General features: G+C 37.8%; 1 protein-coding gene and 1 long non-coding RNA gene across 3 annotated transcripts; one reads left to right on the forward strand and one right to left on the reverse strand.

The window, feature by feature from the left end:
• Positions 1-1,903: 1,903 nt before the first annotated feature.
• Positions 1,904-8,962, reverse strand: LOC137140332 (deoxynucleoside triphosphate triphosphohydrolase SAMHD1-like). Of its 2 annotated transcripts, XM_067528643.1 has the most exons (14): positions 8,739-8,962; positions 7,744-7,904; positions 7,401-7,516; positions 7,000-7,070; positions 5,917-6,066; positions 5,733-5,833; positions 5,464-5,572; positions 5,286-5,377; positions 5,021-5,136; positions 4,356-4,486; positions 3,973-4,062; positions 3,741-3,845; positions 3,480-3,617; positions 1,904-3,061 (listed from the first exon to the last, which is right to left on the reverse strand). In XM_067528643.1, exons 1-14 carry the CDS (start codon positions 8,763-8,765, stop codon positions 3,005-3,007), a joined length of 1,464 nt encoding a protein of 487 aa, XP_067384744.1. In that variant the 5' UTR covers positions 8,766-8,962; the 3' UTR covers positions 1,904-3,004. The 2 variants fall into 2 exon arrangements, with proteins under 2 accessions (XP_067384744.1, XP_067384745.1); XM_067528644.1 differs by lacking the exon at positions 3,973-4,062.
• LOC137140334 (uncharacterized) lies at positions 7,915-19,384 on the forward strand. The gene is made up of 3 exons (XR_010916440.1): positions 7,915-8,181; positions 16,773-17,315; positions 19,251-19,384. It is a non-coding gene; the product is annotated as an uncharacterized lncRNA (long non-coding RNA).
• The last annotated feature ends 1,927 nt before the right edge of the window (positions 19,385-21,311 follow it).

The raw sequence follows: 21,311 nt of genomic DNA on the forward strand, positions 1-21,311 counted from the left end.
TTTGAAACGCTTAAATAAAATGGAGGATTAAGAATTAAATTAGGTTATCTTAAACCATGATGCCATTGTCATCTCAACTAGCGACAAATTAATAACCATTCTAAGTTTAATACGCATCTTGATCTCGGGACCTTTAGAAATGATTAAACATTGAATGTTAAAAATATTCACTCGTAAGTTTTCTCCTTGACTTAGATTTCTGCCTGCCTTGTACCTCACTTGTAAGTCACTTTGGATGAAAGCGTCTGCTAAATGTCTAGATATAAAAATGTACTTTAAATGTAAGAAGAGAAACAGGAAGTGTTACGTTGCCTTAGATACAGAAAGTTGCACTGTGGGCTTCCACTGGGCTTAATTTGTAGCCTATATGCTCACATTTAGCAACATTAAATATGCCGAATTGACTATCAACGGTTCATTTTCACTGTGTACCACTGGACGTACAGATAACTCACTTATTTACTCGTATCAATGAAGGAAACTTGAAAAGGTGGTGATTCTCAAGCAAGTACTGAAGTGTAGCTTTCAAATTCCTGCATCAGAAGAAACATATGCTGCAAATTAAACTTCCCTTGATAGCCTATTTGTTGACATTTTTAAAGGCAAACTCTGCCGAATTATCTATCGGCAGTTCTGTTTTACTATAGAGTTTTGGAAGGATTGAAAACTATCACAGAACTACAAAGCAGGTTCTGAAACGTTCTCATGTAAACGGTCTGCACTTATAGTACTTTTTACCTATTGGCACTTAAATCGCTTTACACTGCTTCTCACTCACAATCACAAAGCGATGGGGGAACTGCTATGGAGCTGGCCCACACTCAACGGGAGCAACTAAGTTGGGGTTCAGTGTCTTGCTCAAGGACACTTTGACATGTGACCGGAAGACCCGGGGATTGAACCAACAACTGCAAGATTGGTGAACGACAGCTCTACCTTCCTGTGCCACAGTCACCCCGTAGTTTTGACTATTGGAAGTAAAGTTGTAGATAACTTAACATTTCTAATATTAAGAATGTTCTGGATATCTTTAAATAACATTCTGACTATAAGAATACACTTTTGGCTAGGAGAATTGCTCTTGTGTACATTAAAATTATACATATGAGTGTGGTTCGATTTCATGTAAAAACCACTTGCCCTAGTAGCCTACTGTGCACATTTTAGGCATAGATCAGTGACCATATGCATTTAACCAGTGTATGTATTACTTGACCCCTTAAGCCCTAAAAAATACCAGCAACTTTAGATCCACATCTGGCCAAAATGAGTAACCTTAGGCTCTGTAGATAGAGGACACATGGAAATAAACAGGGTAGTTCGACAAACAAATCACTCTGGAATAAACTTTCCACATACAATTTCATTTTGTCTTTGCTGCACTGTGGAAACATTTCAACATTGCTTTTGTTGGTTTGAATTCTCAGGTTAATCTAAATTGGAGCAGTTTAAACTTTGTTATTTCAGTTGTTAAAGAAACTAACTATTGAATGTGTCATGAGTTGTAAGTAATTAAGGAATGTAGTTTTTGAAATTGGCAACTCTTAACTTAGCTGTCAGCCAGAAATTTCAAAAGTCAATAACAATGATTAAATTGAGCATATTTCTGTTTCAACATGGAGCTGATATCCATTTCTTTCCATGAACTATACATAAACTATAACACTTATGGCCTAATTTAATAAGATTTTTTTGGACAACAAAACAATTGTAGAAATACACTGTTTAGCAAATAAAGCATTTTGGAATTAAGTGCTTCAATTTACTTATGAGAATATTTCCCCATGTGTGAGCCATAACAAATACCATAACAGTTACTGTACTTCTCACTGGGATGACTAAATACATTTACAGTTATGAAATCCTCACATAGAGACTGAAAATAAAAACCATAACCATAAGACACCATATGGATCTTTATTTCAAATAGAGCTTCACAATTATCAAACCCTCTTAACAGGAATACAAAACTTAAAGTTTCCCTTCTCAAAGACATAAGAGATTAAATATGATGAATATGATTAAATATACGATTATTTTTCACACAAAAGCCAAAAATCAGTGACCATTGTCTAAATCCCATTCATAAAAATTATTACTTTGAAGAATGCAACAAGTCTGTTGAGCTTTATGTATTAGTGCAATAAAACTATTGTGATATGTAATGTAATCATAAAGTCTCATAAGCAAATTAAACAAGTTGTATTAATTCCAAAATCATTCAAATAAAAATGCTGCCACAAATAAAAATTACGATGGATTAAAACAACTTTGAGATAAAAATAATTGAGCAGTGACAAAGTATCAATAAATGGTAAGGTAAATAAGGAAAGGTACAATAAAATAACCAAGTTAAAACTATGGAAACCACACAAAAACCCTGCAAAATATATGTCAATTAATTTTAAAGTGTGTAACATTTTTGATAGAAGTTTGATCCATAACTTATCTTACTGTGAAGAGGTGCAGTGGAAGCCTCCTGTCAGACAGACTCACTGAACAGTGCTGGTTAAGCGCTGTAGAGATAGTGAGGCTCACCTGACCGACCATTCGGAGAAGACTAAAGATTTCTGCTAAAGTTTTTCAACATTCTTTCATTCATTGTTATTTGGTAACTACAACTATACCTAAAGTGCTGTGCACAGTATGGTGAAGTGTAACAAGCAAAATTAAGCTGTTTGATAGCAGGGAGAGGGAGAGCCGGGCACAGAGGACCGATTCTAAGTCTCAGTGCTGGTTTTTGTTGCACACTAGCTCACTTTCAACCAATGAACACACTTGCCACAATAAACACAAGCTAACAACTCCTTAAATATTTTTAAAGCTCAGTATATGCTAAGATATGAATGCACAGATGTGCTGAATGAATTAATGGCCTGACACACACAACTGCAGAAGGAGAAAGAAGGAAGGACATTTTTGATTATGATTCAAACCATCCCAATGAACCAGTCCACAGAGAGTGCTTTCTTTTTTGAGCTTCTTGATCTTCCACATCCTCATATTAACTGTTTTGGTTTCTTTCTCCAGGGATGAGCTCAGCTGTTTCTGTGTCTCGATCCTAGAGTTAATACAAATATACACATAAGCCCATTACTATTAACAGAGTAGTGCAGAGTGTAACTGGAGCTGATCAAAGCTTTCACTGACCACTGTTGGAGCATTTGTATGTTTTGGACTATTTTGTGTCTTTGTATTTGGTCAGAAAAAAACAAAACAATTTTAAGTGTCCCATCTTTGGTTTTCAGAAGTTGTTACAGGTATTTTCCTCTACGTTCTACATCTCAAGACCATAATTAGTAGCTTAACCTATAATTAATCATACTTAACTTATACCTAATCTACATCGCTGCAGCCCTGGGCCAACACAACATTCAGGATCAATCAGATCCCAGGGCTCAGATAAAATGTAATATATAAAATGTTCCTTCCTTGTTCATGATCAAAATGCTTGTTATATAATAAAATCTAAATGTTACCTGAGGCAGTAGGCTCCAATTCTCTCTGCACCACACCTCAAATTGCCTCTTGGCAGCCTCCAGACTCTTGCTATCAGTCGTCTTCCAGTAAACTCTGATAAACTTCTCCGAAAATTGCTTTGGGAGAAGCTTGGACACCTGAGGAAAGACAGAAGTATAATTTTGAGAATAATGATGTAATAGAGGCTGTCTTATAAAAAAATACAAATAAAAAGCTCAAGCAAAGGAAAGTTAATACAATTTTGCTGCCTCTGTTCTGACCTGGTCTTGTGGGATCTTGAATGCTGTATCAGGGGAGTGCTTGCTGTAGAAATATGCATTATTAATGGGATCTTCTTCTTTCATCCCATAGTCCATAGAAACAATCTAAAAGAAAACAGTGAGAGAGAAGCCTGTATTTAATTATGCCACAAATTACAAATACAATTAAAAAAAAATATATATATATGTCCAGATTTTAAGAAAATTATGAAAAGTAAATGTCTAGACTCACCGTGACTTCAAATAATGTGTGCATTCTATTGTCAGGCAGAGCTTCTGTCTGGGCTTGAACCAATTTGGTTTTCAAACTGTCAATCTTCTCCTGAGAGAGGGAGTGAGGAGAAGATATATGATTTATTCTATCTTGGCAACACACAGTAGGAATCTACGTTTTCATCCAAATTCAAGCTCATCCAAAGTTTTCTTGTGAATCTAAACATCTTAAAATACCACCTTTTAGTGTGTCTTTTGCAAAACATTACCAAGGTATTGCTGGTCAATCGTGTGGCAGAATAAGTTAAAAAGTTTCTGTCACCTCCATATTTGTCTGTGGTCTTCATTTTAAATGTCAGACATGTGCTGCAGTTACAGGCACACAAAAACAAGAGTGCACACCTTGGTGGGCTTGTCATCCAAAACTTGTCCCACATATTTGTAGAGGTCTCGAGACATGATCCTCTGTAGAATGGATTTTGCTTGAGCCAGATCAGGAGATGAGGAGAACAGGATATGTTCAAACACTTGATCTGTGGCCAACACAGCTCAGTTACAACAAACCACAAAGAAGGTCACAAATTAGGTTGTAGTGTTTATAATTATATGCTAAAAGTGCTCCGTTTTTTTTCTGCAGTATACTTTTAGGACTGACTAATTCTTACATCCAGTAACATTAAGGCTGTAACCCATAAGATAATTCAATTCTATTCAATTCAATTCAACTTTATTTATATAGCGCCAATTCACAAAAAAGTCATCTCAGGGCACTTTACAGAATAAAGTCAAGATTATAAAGATGTATAGAGAGAACCCAACAATTCTACCTGGAGCAAGCCTCAGGCAATAGAGGAGAGGAAAAACTCCCTTTAATGGAAGGAACCTCCCTACTAATATTTACTATTTAAAACTTAATTTCCAGGCCAAATTATTACCCCACATAGTGTTAGGTTTGCTTAACAGACTTGATGTGACATTAAAGGTGAAAAGTGCTGTTTGAAGACACAAACAAGCAACAAAGAAACTGAGCTTTAGGCACTTTAGTTTTTCTCTTGGTGAATACAGACCTGTCAGCTGGGTGAAGGCCTCCATGTCTTCAGTGATATTGACGAGAGATACTAGCTTCCCCCCTGAGCCTTCAAACTTGATGGCATTTTTTGCTTTGAGGAGAGCGTCAGTGATCCTGCATAAACAAGGATAACATCATCACTTATGAGAATATTTCACTTGATACCATGGAAGAGAGTAAATATTGAAGAAAAGGAAGTGATCTGCCAAGAAGACCAAGCTTAAAAAAAGGACCAACATATAGTGAGGAGGGTAGGTACTCACATCATCTCCACGTTCTTGTTCACTTTGTGCTGGTAGGCTCTTCTGTGGAGACTTCTTCTTGTGTTGAACATGTCATACAGGTTATGCACCTCCTGTTGAGAGCATTGCCTATAAGTTAGTAACTGAAAACCTAAAAAACACTTTGGTTTAAAAAAGGAAGGTGTAACATTGTCGGCACCTTGTCTCTAGAGCAGATGTGCCGATAGCCATCCACCTCACACACCCTGGTGAACATAAGAAAGCGGAGATGGTCAAAGTTGTTCTGCATGCCCAGGTGGTGGCAATCTCTGAAAAACAAGACATATTAATCATATCAATGTACCGTGGAGAACAATACTACTGTACAAATGATAAAGAGAATATTTGAATTGTTCAGGGGAAATTACACATAGTAGTTTTTTCCATCAACTTAAAAAATGAGGACTATTGTATCGTAACAAGACAAACCTGGCAAAGTAGTCAAACTTGTCCACATCAATGCCATTTGCTTTGTTTGATACAATTTCATAGAGGAAGGACTTGTCCTTTGTTCGACCTCTATATGGCCACTGTAAAGATGACAGCACAGTTGTGATATCAGACGTACTGCACCAATGCCTGCTATCAAACAATAAACACAGACAGGACTGACCGGTTCACCATTCTTCACAATTTTGGGGTAAATCATCTCCTTAATGAAGTCCAGGTCTCTTGACAGGTCCAGGCCATGCTTCACCATCTCCAACTCCAGCTTATTGCATTTAACCAGGTGTTCAAACATGCGAATAGAGACATCCTCATGCTGCAAGATAAATAGAGCCATGCAAATATTATTATGAGAAAGTACCTGGCAACAGCTTTTTCCAGGAATTGGTTATTTTGTTAAAACTTAAATGGCAATGTTTGTCTACTTTCACATGTGTTCCACACATCTGAGCTTGGGCCATCACTTACACTTTTCCCCCTTCTCTATTTAAACTAGATATTAAACCTATTCACCTTTTCTCCTCATAGTCTACATGACCCACAAGATGCTGGTGTGCCTGAAAGATTCAGATAACACAGAATAAACACAACTAAACCTTGATGTAAATCTCCTGGGTCCCACAACAAGTGACACAAACTCTGCCTGGATCTGCCTTACAGGGCTTTAGTACAGCAGTGTAAAACATGCTCTGTATCTCACTGTAACATAATTAAAACTTGATAACTATTCCTGGTATAATGATATTTCAAATTTTTATAAGATCCTTTTATTTAATAATGAGATACATTTTGCATTATCACAACTTCTAACCAACTAGGCCCACTTCATTTCAATCTCTATCATGCCTTGTGCCATTATCCAGCTGCATCAATTTGCCCTTTTTATATGGGTTAACTGTTCTTTTGAGTGCCTACTGATATTATTTTTTTGAGTGTTAATTCACTGCCATGTGTAGCTAAACAATCTAATGAAGAATGTATTAGTTTTTGCTTAAATGTCTGCGCTTTTAACTATTTTTATGGCTCTCTGTTTTTTAATGAAAAGAAAGAAAGAAGTCCAGTTGAGATCATTTAACCTTCAGATAACTAAACCTGGATGACTGAGAACCTTCACAATCTCACCAAAGTGGTGGATATCATCACCTACCACACACACACACGCTGTGTTAATTTGTGCTTTATTTTTGTGCTTTATCACATTGTCAAACTTCACAGATCACAGAAACTGAAAATGTTAATTGTTTCCTACCTTTTCTTTATTTTCTGGTCGTGCTTTTTGCATGAACATGCCATCAAATAGATGGGAGAATGGCCCATGTCCTAGTTACAGAGAAATATGTTTTATTTGTAACAGTAGAAGATCCTGACCCCTCCACATTTATTCCAATCTTGACCAATTTCAACAGACGTGACATGAACTTTCTACTTCGCCATTTAAACATTGGTGCAAATATTATACATCAAAGGTCTGACAGTAGCTGAAAAAGTGTTCATCATTCCTGTGAAATTTTATTGTAGGATATAGTCAGTCTAATTTATTATCATATGAGTATGTGAAAGTTATAGATCATCACCAATTTCTATGTAGTTTTTTAAACTTCCTATATTTAATCTGTTAGATGTAATAGTGCATAAGTATGTGACACTCACCCAAGTCATGGCAAAGACCTGCAATCTGCACACAGAGGATGTCTGCGGGAGTGATGTTGAGATTCTCCTGCCTTGTTTTCAGAGCTTGTGCAAGTTCTCCTGCTAAGTGTGCCACCCTGTTACACAAAATGCATGACAGCACAAACTAATCTTCATTAAGCCACAATTACTGCTGGAGTATTATGCTGCAATACCCAAAACATGAACTGCTTTATAACCTAAGGTATGCTATGGTTACTATGGTATCATTGATTTAGTAGGTGGTCAAATCAGTCTCCTCAATTTAGACTGTAACCACCTTAAAACACAATGTGTGTCTGTGTCTAAATACATGTACTCATACCCAATGGAGTGCTCAAAGCGATTGTGGGAGGCTCCAGGAAAGACAAAGTAGGTCCCTCCCAGCTGCTTGATGAATCGTAATCTCTGGAATTGAGGTGTGTCAATAATTCTGACGAGAAGCGGGGGCAGCTCTATGTGCCCGTGGATCGGATCATTAAACACCTAGAAGCAGACAAACAAAAACAACATTACAGTGTCTCTCAATCCTGACGAAAAAACTCCAAGCATCCATGGTCCTTAGCACTGACACTTTAAAGACCTGAGGATGTGAAACTATATTAAAGCTTGTACAGACTAGTAATTGCAGCATTGTAGTTCACTATTGTAGTGAGGTGCATGGCTATAAATGTGACAATCAATTACAGAACAAAAATGGAACATGTATATTCACTGATCCTTGAATAATTTTTCTCTGAAAATCTTCTGTGATGCAGAGATGGTAAGTTACTAAATTCATTTACTTAGGTACTGTAGGCCAGTACAGTTTTGAGGTACATGTACTTTATTAGAATATTTTTATTTTGGTTATTTTACTCAACTACAGTTCAGAAGGAAATATTGTACTTTTACTCCACTACATTTATTTTAGTGACTAGTTATTTTTTTACAGATGAGCATTTCTAATGCAAAATATAACATCAATAAATATCAACTAATAAATGTATTATTATAGATTAACCACATACGTTGGTTAACAACTGCTCACACTTTACCAGCTTTGCTGTTATTGTTCCAGTGGCAATGATGATTCATATGAGGAGTTTGACCAGTAGATTTAGATTAGACTTGTACATCCATGTTATCAACAACATCAAATTCAGTGCTATTTAAAATACATTGTCTTCTTAATGGAATATTTGTCATTTTGTAAAAGTGAGTTTTAGACAAAGCACAAAGTGGTATTTTATTAGGCAAGTACTTGCACTTTAACTTGAGTTTGTGTACTTCCAGCACCTCTGGTGTAATGTATAGTTAGAGTTAGAGGTTTTCTATTACCTTATAGTCCATCTTGCTTGATGCCATTTCCTTAGAGTTTGTAGTCTCTGGTGTTTACAAGCTGTCAGAGTTGATATTTGCCAATAACAGATGGCTTCAATGTTGACAAAACAAAAAATAAATTGCTGTTTGTTAATATTAATAAACGGGATAATAATAGCTGTCGTAGCACAATTATATCACGTTGTATAAAAATCGAGCAGACCTGCACAAAAGACACTGGGGCTTTAAACAATACCTCAGCTTTTATTGTCTTTACCACACCCATTTTGGCCACTGCCCAAACATTCAAATCACTCTCCAATCAAATCAAATATGCAGATCATTTACCAGAAGTGTAAATGGCCAAAGTTGCTACAGGTAGGTCAGTTGCTCATCTTGTATGGCAGCCATTGTAATTGGTGTAAATGTATGAGTGTGTATGTTCCGGTGAATGAAAGGCAGCCTTGGAAAGAGCTTTGGATAAAAGTGCTATATTAGCAGGCCATTTGCCATTTATGATAAAAGGCTGTTTTAGTGAAAAGCAAAACTCAGTGAAGGTTTATAATCACCCAAAGTGGTTTTGCTGTAGAGGTGGAAAGGCCCAATGGAAATTAAAGCAGAGTCTTAAAGACACACAGTCCTAGTTGTGTGGATGTTGAGGTGTAGCAAGCCAGCAAGAAAGATGCTGCTATTGATTGTAGATATGATTATTGTATGTTTTAAATGTGGGGACAAACTGGATCTGGAGCAGCAAACTTTCTATGTTCATGGACATGGTTTCCCAACTTCCCTGTTCTGTCGGCCTTTTGATTTTGTTCCCTTCATTTGTCGGTCTGAGGTTTGTTTTATTGATTCATTGTTATGTTTTGCTTATTGCATCTGACTGGCTGACCTGTGGTCATATTTGTGCCACAGGTCCTGTTCTTTTCTTATGTCACTTGTATACACAGTCACGGTGTCTGTAAATACAAGACAAGATTGGTGACTGGGTTAATAGAGGATGACAGGAAAAAAAAAGAGACTTTCACAGCAAAAATTATGGACATTGAATTTACTACTTAGTGGTCTGAAAGCAAATTAGCCGTATGCTGTTGAATCTTGGGGACGATTTAAGGCAGACGCACTTTTCCTGTTTGAAGGTCTCATAATATACCTTTAAAGTTTACATAGGCCTTAGAGGTCTCCTAACAGTGTGTTATCAATCAGATCAGGCTTTCTGGCATTGTCTGAAAATTTCTGTATTTCAGGATGCTGGCAAACGTTTGGGGTGTCTGTAGCTTTAAATGCAAAGGAGCTAATGCCCCGACACACCTTTTCAAGGGTCTGTAAAGCCTAAACCAATGCAACAGCTACCTAGACTGGCATTCAAGTTCTTTCTATGGAATTCTCACAAGAAGACCAAAAACACATTTTCAACAGCACCAGAATAACATGCATTAGCGTGTTAATCATTCATTTATCTATGGAGGTAGCTAATATTTAGCCCTAAGATTTTGCTTCATCATGAGGCAGCATTGGCTCCTTCAGAACATTTACAAATGTGTCCATTCAGAGGGCATGTAGGAATGCTTAGTAATCCTTGTTTTTTACAGATTGTGTAAGTTCATCATTCCAAGTCCATCACTCCTGAAGTCTTTGTGAGGTACAGCTCCTGTTGCAGAATGTGTCTGGCCAGCGTGTCCTTCTTTCGTATTTGTGTTTTCTGATTTGCAGCACATTTTCTTTTTGTTTGTGCAGTTATATAATTGTACATGCATTGTCCCTAGGGGCCACTATACTTTCTGTTTTGTCTATTCACAGAATAAACTACTACAAAGATATTGATATGCATTATTAGCTGTTTTAAATAGAGTGTGTTCTCATTTTACAGACACTCACCTTTTAACTGTGATTATAAATGGAGGAATGTAATGCTTCACCTGCTAAAGCAGCCAGATACAAACCTGTTTGCTGCAGGAAGACACATTGCTCATCTGAGGAGTACCTGGAACACACTGGTGGTACACCACAGGTTTTAAACATGTTTTTATGCTTAGAGATGACTTTGGACCAAGTGGTTCAAACAGGCCAATGCCTTATAAAATGCTGGCTAAATGTTAATGTTAACACAAGCATCACAGTTTCATAACAATGACAGCAGATGAGTAAATTTAAAACCGATAAAACCAAAACTCAGCTTATGAATTTCACATCATTGGAATTTATATTCTTATTATAGTCTTATTTCCTTGTTCAGTCTCAGAACATTACAACTCACAACTCATTGTATCCATTCCAACATGGATGTACTGCCAGGTCTATCTGTTAAAGTTTCCCAAGAACATGATTTACAATGGGCCCAGTGCGGAAAATTTAAACAGGCCACAGTTCTGCCATACAGCTGAAGCTGTACCACTTTTTTGGGTGTATATTAAATTGTAGCAATACCCGAAAAGAGTAGACGGCAAGGGTAGGTTTGGAATGTGAAAAGAGGGGATTTATAAACAAAAATACAGTGGGGAGAGCTGGGTATAAGTACCAGGGGGCACAGATGAAAACAATCAGGGTTAACAAGACACAAGAAGCTTAAGAAACTAACTGGGAAGTGGTGCAGAGGGATATAAAAATAAAAGCCAGGAGCAGGAAGTAAAACTGAAGTCCAAAAACGGGGACTGTGACAGAAGCTAATGAAACTTACAGTGACACAAACTCAAATACAGAATGTTTCCCTGGTTACACTCAGTGACAAAGTACAATCATCCGCTCATTCATCCCAGTCAAGTTACTTTGGTAACAAACATCAATGAAAACAGTAACTTAGCCATAACTGATCCAAGTGATGGAGCTGCAGATTAGACCAGAGCCGCTGAGCACTTGTCCCGGATGTCAGGGCAAGTGCTAATGGACGTAAACTGAAGACTGTTTCTAAAAGAGTGTCAGTTCTTCAGAATCCAGAAGGGATGTATTACCTTCTTCATGTGTGGAGCAAGTCGGACTGAACTAAATGTTCAATAAAAATTCAAATTAAAAATAGGAATGAATATGAGTCATTATTTTATTATTATCATGCTTATGTAGAGTATGATACAACTGAAAACGCAACAGTTTGTTACGGAAGGCATTGTTGGAATAATTGGTGTATCATTGCAGCAATGTTCAAGTGTTTTCTCTGAGGGAAAATAATCTTAAACCTTATGCTGGAATTTGTACAGACAATACAAAGATATTTAGGCTATTCTGCACTGCCACAAAACAGGAAGAAGCTGGTTAACAACTGTCAATTAGGTGAGAGGTGGAGTATACTCTGGACAGTTGCCAGTCTCAGTGTCAACAAAGAGAAAGAGACACGTACAGACAAGCATTCACACTTATTTTGTTTTTGTCAATTGTAGCCGGGCTTGGCTGTTTTCTTTGTAAGAAAAGGCTTCTATTTTTCCACCCTACCCCACAGCCTAGACATACTAAGAATATGGAACATTGTTGTCAGATGCAAGTACTGGTTGTGTACTACAAGAAATTCCTGCAGCACCTTTAATGTTGGTGTACGCCTCTTGGCATCTCTGGGGCCACTTTTCTTCTTGAATGGACATCCAGTGTTTAGTAAAGCATATTGTTACCATTTAATGCTATATCTTATGCCTTGGAATTTGAATTTTCTAACAATCTTCCAACAATGAGATCCCTTAGGTGCTATTTAAGCTGTCTGCAGATCATGGCTGTAACTGAGGTCATTACTAGAACAGTTGAACCTTATACGGGCTTAATCATAGTCACTTGAATTAATGGCAGGTGTGCACTGACTATTTAACATCAGTTTGATTGTTTTTTTACAGTACTCAATTTCAGTTTGTTTAATTGAATTGCACAGATTATAGTTGATATAGTGATTGTCTGATATTTTCACATCTTTAAAACAAGGCATTTTAACATGGGTGTGTAGACTTTTTGTAGCATAGCAGAACATGTTCCTCACGTTCATTGGCATGAGTCCAGATGCCCTTCCTGCCACAACCCTCCTATTTTGACCAGTCTCGGGACCGGCGCCAAGGCAGCCCTTGATGGCTGGGTGGGGCTACACAAGGCAATGATAGTTTCTTGATGTGCTTGATATCAGGGGACAGCTGGTTTCCCCAGGTCAATTTCTCTTGCAAAAAGCAAAAGTCTTTACGATGTATTAGTGTGATCAAGTTTCTAATCAGCTTCCTCCAGACAGAAACATGCATGCAAACATGAGTGAAGGGAGAGATCAATAACGGGTAATGCTGCCTCATTTTTAAAACAAAGTCCAGACAGTCAGACAGAAAATTTTACTAACACAAGGTGCCTCATAGAAGTCTCAATAAGTCACTTTTTCCGAAAATTTTAAAAATTCAGACAGTTCCCATTGTGAATCAGCAGTGTGCATCCCCCCTTTCTTTTCTCTCCCCTTGCGCTGTCACTCTGCTGTCACAAACAAGAAAAGTCAGAAACCAGCGTTTTTTGTCACTTTACAGTTAAAATGTCTGCATCAGGCTTCGAAATTAAATTTGGTTATTCGGTCTAAGTTGGAGGACGAGTAACCAGGATTTCTAGTAACCAGGATTCTTAAGTGTGTGTAATTGCACTTAAGCAGGAATCGAAACAATATGGTCAAGGAGTTCTGCTTACTGGAAGTGTGTATAAAGAGTTGTGTGTTTTTATTGGCATCACTGTTCAAATTTGTTCTGTTTGGTTAATGTCAACAATTAGCCACAACAATGTTAAAACAAGCTCATTCACATTCATAACATATTTTGAAAATCAGACATTGGAGCTGCTCACACTGTAGACAAGGAACCTGCTCAGACTGCGCATCAGATGAGAACCTGTCGTGCCACAGTTTAACCTGTTCAAATGGGATCAGATTGGGTCGCTTTAAAAGCAAAGACACTTTAAAAGCAGAGATTTTATGTAGTAAAACCCCCATCTATTTAAAAATAAATGCTCATGCAGAAAACCAGTTTGTATCTACTCATCACAGAGAAAAAAAAACTAAAATTACATTATTTGTTAGAAATACATATGGTACTGTACAGTCCACTAGGCACTTTGGTTAGGACTAGGCACAAAACCATCTGGTAAGTTAGGGAAGAGCTAGGCACTAAATAATGGACAAAATGTTTCAGTTTGCCTTAAAATCACATGATTTTACAACAACAGCAGCTGTTTCACATTGGACTTAATCTTGGGTCTTTTATAAAAGTCCTGTTTTGTGGTTGTAAAGCAGCTCTGGGGGGGGTCAAATGTCCCCTTTAATTTATCTGAGGCTTGGTGTACCTAATAAAATGCCAACTTCTGCACCTATTGTGCCAACATACTTTGGGTTACATCAAGTGGTCACAAGATGACACTGTTGTTCAATTCTCTCTCTCTCTCCCCCGTCTCTCTCTCTCTCTGTCTGTCTGTATGTATTGATGTGAATTTTAATAATTTTCCAAACAGCTTTTAAAATGTTCACTTTACCACCATATTAGTTGTTGTTTGTAGACTGATGGGAGAATTTGTGTTAGTACTTTCTAAAAAGACTGCAGTTACTGTTTGTCAGGGTCACGTTCAGTGTTTTGGACTGTGAAGAAGATGCGTCAGGATTTGGGTGAACAGAAAAAACTCAAGTAACAAAATGTATTATCTATACTTTTCAGTTAGATGCCTTTGAATGTTGTTTGTAATGTACGTTGGTTGCTCTTCCTGACACAACCCTCTGCATTTATCCAGACTTGGGACTGGCACAAGAAGACACTGGCTTGTGTCCCCTTATGGTTGCATTAGACTAGCTACAGTACAGTTTTTAAATATAATAGTTCTGTTAAGCACAGCATGAAGTGAATTTGCACAATCTGTATGTTGTGGAATTTATAATATGGAGCACTGTTTTTGGATTTAGCAATTTCTTCCATGTATGTGTCAAGCATTCTCTAAAAAGAAAAAGAAAGTCAAGGATACGTTGGCACATCATGTGGGTAATAAAGAATTGTTTCATGGTAATGCCACTGTTCAATATTTGCTTAGCTGCAGTAAGCAGCCTGCAGTAAGCAGTAAAGTCTGGCTGCTTTTGTTCTCTATACGTTTATTAACACGTGAGGGAAATAAAAGAAAAGCCTCTTCCCATAGACGACTTAGCTGTAAACCCCTTCCCCTCAGTTTGCATTAGTAGTTTTTGCAGATATTTAGAATACTTCAACATCTTTAAAGGCCTTGACCACTCAGTCCATGCCGCTTACAGAAATGGTTACCGTGATTGACAGGAAGCCAACACACAATTGAAACACTAAGCTGTTGTTGACCTATAATTACCCTCCTCTGACTATTAAAGCTGTTTTAGCTTATTTTCTTTAGCTCCTCAGAGGAAGAAGCCATCATTCAGCTTTCTGCCCAGGGCTGCTCTCTTTTTAAATTTAAATTGCCATTACTGGTTCACGTTAGAAAGAGGCAGGATTATTAAAAACATCTTTTACAGTCCAATATGTTTGTTAAAATTCAAACATCTCACTTTTGTTGATGAGGGTCATGACATAGAAATTTTTGTACAATATTTGTATTATAGTTGTACAACACTGTAATAGTACAATATTAGTAGCTGAATTGTGGTGGAGTAAAAGTAAAGAATATCTCAAAGTACAGGTACTGTGTATTGTGTTTCTCAGACAAACCACTTTACATATTTCAAATAATCCAATGCATGTCAAGGATTTTATGTTTACTGATACCATATCACCAAACATGTCTGGGACAGAGACCAAGAGTTTAATAACAGTCACAAAGCAGTATTTCATGCCAGGCAGGAGAAGAAGAATTGTTAGAGGCTTCACTGAACGGTTGTCTGAGCTAAAAGTGAAGATAGTATCAATCTGGTTCCCAGTTTTCTTAACATTATTGCTGCCTTCTGAAATGGCCACATAGTTTGAACATTTGCTTACGAGATGACTGCAGTGTAGTCTTCTGTTATAAGAAAAGGCAACATCTCTCAAACATTTAAGCTTTTCAGAAATTTAGAAAATAATTTTGGTCCGTTTTTATTTACACTGGTCATGTTCAAATGTAATTTTTGCCAAATATTATTATCTTTTTATAATGTCATATTTTTGTTTTGTTGCACACTGAACAGTCAGTGTTTGCTACTTTATGTGTTATTTTGTTTTTCTTTTTGCTTTAAATTGAAGGCATTAAAATTGGGTGACTGTGGTGCTGGAGGCCGAGGGGTGATCCACTAATACCACAGTTGTTGGTTCAATCCCCGGCTCCTCCACTCTTGTCGAAGTGTCCTTGTGTAAGACACTGAACCCCACCTTAGTTGCTCCAGCTGAGTGTTGGCCAGCTGCACAGCAGCTCCCCCATCGATGTGTGAGTGTGTGTGATTGTGAGTGCGACTGGCTGAATGAGAAGCAGTGTAAAGCAATGTTAATCTATTTTAAAAAAAAAAAAATTTCCTCTCTTCTCTTTCTCACACTTGCATCTCATTAAATGTGAACACTTTTTTGATAGGACTTTGCTTTGATCTTTTCAAGCAGATTGAACAGGACAGGTCCAAATGTATAACTAAGAGTTTCGTCATTGCCTTACTGGAAGTGTGGCAAGAAGTGCGCACACTCGGACTAAGCCCTAGGATTTGAGTGACAATGAGAGAATGGAGGAAAAAAGAGGGCAAACAGACAGCAGAGAATACAGTAGATTCTCCAAATGTTAAGATTCTGAAAAGTATGGTGACAAAAGTCTTAAACGTTTGAAACTTTTGATTGGGTAGTTTGGTTTTCCTCGAGCAGGTTGCTTTAATAAAAATAAGCTAAAAACATTAGAGGGAAAAAAAAGAGTTACATCAACTAAAGAAACTGAAGGCTAAAAAGAGTGTCACAAAACAGATGTGTCAGACAAACAGATGTGTAACTTACATAATGTTATGTGAAAAAAGAAAATTGAAGTAGAGTTTAGGGAAAGAAGACAACTGAAATAAAAAAAGAAAGAAAACTCATGACAGCTGCACCACACAGAACAGATGAAGCTTCAATAGAACACACACCAACATCATATACTCCCAGTGTGTCTTCTCTCTGTCCACAGACTACAGCACTGAAACCTGACGCTGGCTTGGACTCCTACCCATCAGTGCTAGCACAACCAACACTGCAAGGACACCATGAAGCAAGGACACCATAAACAAAGAGTGCAACGACAAACGTTCCCACAACAACAACCACCACCTGACTTGACCACATCTCCGTCCTCATCCTCATCTTCCTCCCTTTCTGCATTCTCATTGTCTGCCTCATTTGCGAACACCTCAGGAGGGGATAGATGGAATAGAAAAAAACATGGTCGAAGTGGGAGGCCCAGAGAGTCTGTAATACAGGATGAAGATATGACAGAGGTCATTGATGACGATGGACAGGCAGAGAATGATGAGCTGGATGTGGCTGACATTCAGTAGCGGCAGATGGATGCCACACACGTGAGCAAAGGGGACATTGTGCAAAGGACCCTCTGGGATTGAGGAGGAAAGACCCAGAGATTGTCCTGAGAAGTCATCCCTAGTGGCAAAAAGACGGTAGGAGGAAAAGCTAGTGTCCCAGGAACAGTTGCTGATGACTGAACCAAAGGAGGGAGGTAATGCACACTGACACACACTGCATGAAGACATGCTTACAAACACATACACTAATTTGCAAACTGCAATGAAGAAATGCTTGCTCAGACATGCACTGACAGTTTTTGGACAAATGCAATGAAAACTGCTTGATAAAGCTCACATGCTGGAATAAATGTGGATTTGTTTGAGCAATATGTTCAATATCAGAGCTATCAGTGTTTTATTGCTCACTTTTGTCCAGTCTCTCTGGGGAACAAAACTGTTTCTATGACGTTCCAAATGCTGTTCCCCATATTTTACATACGTACAGGAAGTCTTTTAGTTCTGTTTTGCATGCTTGTGACTGAGCAGAAAACACACACACTTTTTTCCTTGTCAGAAATAGTGGCGACAACACATGGGGAAATAGGTGCAAGCAGAGAGGACAGGGTTAGGATTAGATAAGCTAGCAATTCTTTCCTGTGTGAATCAACTAAGATTTGAATATTTCACAGTAAAAGGTCATGAAGCTATCCTTGTTATAGAGTAGGTCACATAATTATACACCCTGATGTCACAGTGAGCCTTTGTGTACCCTGTGATAACCTGTAAATGCAAAACATAAAGCTCTAAAACAAAAAGCCACTGATGGAATTACATCAGTTTTTGAATTGATAAAGAAAACCAGCTGAAATTGTGTCTTGTGAATATTTACTGATAAAGATGCGTGATAGTGGAAAGTGGAGATTTGTTCAGGATTTGCGAGCAGTAAAAAATTCCACAACCGAATAACTTCTTTGTTGCTGGATTGGATAAAGTAATTTTCTCATTCCTTATGTATGCGGACAGTCATTACTTGTTTGCTTTCTCCTTAAAAAATAAATATGATAAGAATTACCTGGATGAGATTTGTTTTATTAATTGAGTTTTTAGGAAGTCCAGATGTTTTCCATCGGCTGAAATCTCGAGATATTGTATTTACCAGCAGGATCAGCTCTGTTGCAGTACATTGATGATTTGATGATCTGTACCCTGACAGATAAGGTGTAACCTACTCAAACGTTGAGCAGAAAACAGACATAAAATCATTCTGTTTATGTTAGAATTTGCCCTAAAGTTACTTATTTAGGTCACGTGATCACAGCTGAGGGCATAATCAAATAATCCATTCTCATTTCTTTAACCAAGAAACAAATGATGAGTTGCTTGGGTATGACATCATACTGAAAACAATGGAATCAAAATTATCAAGACAGAAAGGAATAAAGAAAGAAATTTATGGTTGCTTGGAAAATAACTCAGCTTATGATGAAATAATTTGAGCACCATAACCAGACTCCACATCAGTGTTCCCCAGTCACACTGTTAAGTTTGTTAACCAGGGACTTGGCTGTATGACATCTGTTTTGTTACAGGACCACGATGGCAGATAACAGCATATTGCTTACTTTTCAGCTAAGATGGATCCTGTAGATGATGGATTATGACGCCTGCAAGCTGTGACAGATGCAGAAAAAGGCTGATCCAACTCTTTTGCCTCCTTATGCAATCTTTCTCTCTTATTCTAGGAGCAGAGACTCATCGCCTTTCTACAGTAAGATGGCTGAGATACGATACAGTGTTACTTTACATGCCTGATGTAACTGTTAATGGATGAAATGTTCTTAACTCCAAGGGGTTTACCAAGGGGTGTGTATCATATGCACAGAAATATTGTCAATGTTGCTTTATCTGTGTGGCATTACTAAAGCTACAGGGAGCACATCCTCCATCTGTTAAACTATTTGACCGTGTGATGATTGATTTTGTTGAGTTGATACCCAATTGAGAGAAGAGATATTGTGTTGTTATGACTGACATACTCAAAACAAAATTGGTACGAACAAGAAGGTCTCCTTTGACTGAGATTTCTCAGGTTGTTTTAATGAACATGGGGATACATTAGTAGGTGAAAGACATTGTTTCTATTCCAGCTGAAGGATTTCTAGGAGGTGGAACGAACCCTTCCAAATGATGCACAGACATGGATACACACCACCCACTGCAGGAAGGGGCCAAAGCCTGTGGACGACCTCTCTCTGGCTGTGCCCAACGCTCACCAGAGGGCAGCAGCCTTGAGGGAACCAGGGAGCCAGTTGGAGGAGAACACTCACTAATTCACTCACACTTAAGGTTCTCCCGGTGAAAAAGAGGATGAGTGCAAGAGGGCGTGCCTGCATGCTGACTCCCCAAGCTGTGAAGAAGGAAAGCAACAGTGAGAACAACACCAAAGAATGAGACTCCTTCTGCCACAGTACACTGGTCAAGTAAAACTAGGCTTTGCAAGACGTGAAGAATCTGTGGAGGAAAACCACAACAGACTCTATCCCAGAACTGGACAGGAACGTGTCACAGGTGATGTTTGGAATCCAAGGTTGGAAGCGAACATGACATCTCCCCACTCTCCAGGGAAGAAGTGCAGTGCCCATAAAAGATAATTTGATGGAAAATTAAAAACTAAATACCAGCAGGATTTGAGTCTTCTTTGTGCCATTAACAAAATTGTTGATTGGATGAATTACATACATTATAACCAACAACAATTCAACAGACCGCTGATGCTGTAGAACGCCTGGCGGAGAAGCTGGCAAATTAGGATGGTCCTAGACTCCTTGCTGAGAATGAAGGTGTTTGTGTGATGTTTGGAGATTCATGTTGTATTTTCACTCCTAATAATACTGCACCTGATGAAAGTGTCACCAGAGCCCTAGAGAAATTGGGATGAAACTCTGGTGTAAGTACTGTTTGGATTTACTGGATTGAGCAGAAATTTGGTAAATGGAAACCTGTTATATTCTTGTTGCTTGTAATGTTTACATTTTACAGGTGTTGTCTTATCCCATATGTAAGAGGTCTAATTCTGCGAGATGGCACTCATTAATATTACATCTGCAAAGAATTTTGTTCCTCTTTTACAACCTGATGTTGACCTGTGCCGGTCCAACCCTGGTAGAAATTGGGGAGGGTTGCGTCAGGAAGGGCATCCGGCTTAAAAACTGTGCCAAATCAAAATGCGGACAATGATCCGCTGTGGCGAACCTAAACTCACGGGATAAGCCGAAAGTGTACATAAAAATGTACCAGTGCAACACAATAACATACTTTACAAAAGTAGGAAAATGGAGGTGGGACGTGAAGATGTAACATGATGAATATTTATTGCAGAAAGAGTAAGTATGTGACTTGAACTGGCAAATAAACCATACGTATTATTTTTAGTCCTGTAATTTAATGAATATATAAATAGTGCTGTTATTAGAACAATAATTTAGGTTAATGTTATGGTTTAGTTGTGTTGTTCACTGAACAGTCAGTGTTGGCTACTTTGTGTTATTTAGTTTTGGAACTTTTGATTGAGTATGAAAATACCCAAACATGGACAAATTTGTTTTTACCTGATAGATGGGCTCTGGCTACTAGACAGAGGAGAAGTTGGCGTCACAGCAAAGGGCCCACTGCTTACAGTTTTCCAGTGTGTAGTTTAACTTAGTTAATAGACACTGATCATCCTATTTAAAAAGAATGAGGAGGACAAAACATTAGAACCACTAGCTTCTTACCTTCTTCATATAAAGCAATTTTGCTTTATTTTTAATCATGTCTCATCAAAAAGACCTAAACATTAGAATAGAAGAAACATGAGGTTTAGAAGGAGTAAAAGAGGCAATTGGTCTTTTTTTCACAATGTGTTGGCTTCATAATATTTATAAAAACCTTTCATGCTCTTATGCCAAAAAAGGATAAATTACATGATTTATTTTCTCAAAAAACTGAAATGCTGAAATTAACAATTGTTTTATTCTCTGTGACAATTACACATTTAAATTTGCATACGTCTATGGCAATCATCACCTGTTCAAAGCAGCATCAGTGTCATTACCTGTAAAAAAAAAAAAAAAAAAGCAATGTGATCCATCTGCTGTTCACAATGTCACTCGGTGCAAAGGAGCAAACTGCACGCAGTACAATACTGTGTGGTACAAATATTATCAACA

The sequence above is a fragment of the Channa argus genome, chromosome 13 (genome assembly GCF_033026475.1).
Source record: "Channa argus isolate prfri chromosome 13, Channa argus male v1.0, whole genome shotgun sequence".
Lineage (NCBI taxonomy): Eukaryota > Metazoa > Chordata > Actinopteri > Anabantiformes > Channidae > Channa > Channa argus.

Coding starts and splice junctions, on each gene's coding strand:
- LOC137140332 (XM_067528643.1), bottom strand. CDS start 8,765: ATGGCATCAAGCAAGATGGACTATAAG. Junction 5,573..5,732: donor AAGTTTGACTACTTTGCCAG/GTTTGTCTTGTT, acceptor CTTGTTTTTCAG/AGATTGCCACCACCTGGGCA. Junction 5,378..5,463: donor ACATCTGCTCTAGAGACAAG/GTGCCGACAATG, acceptor TGCTCTCAACAG/GAGGTGCATAACCTGTATGA.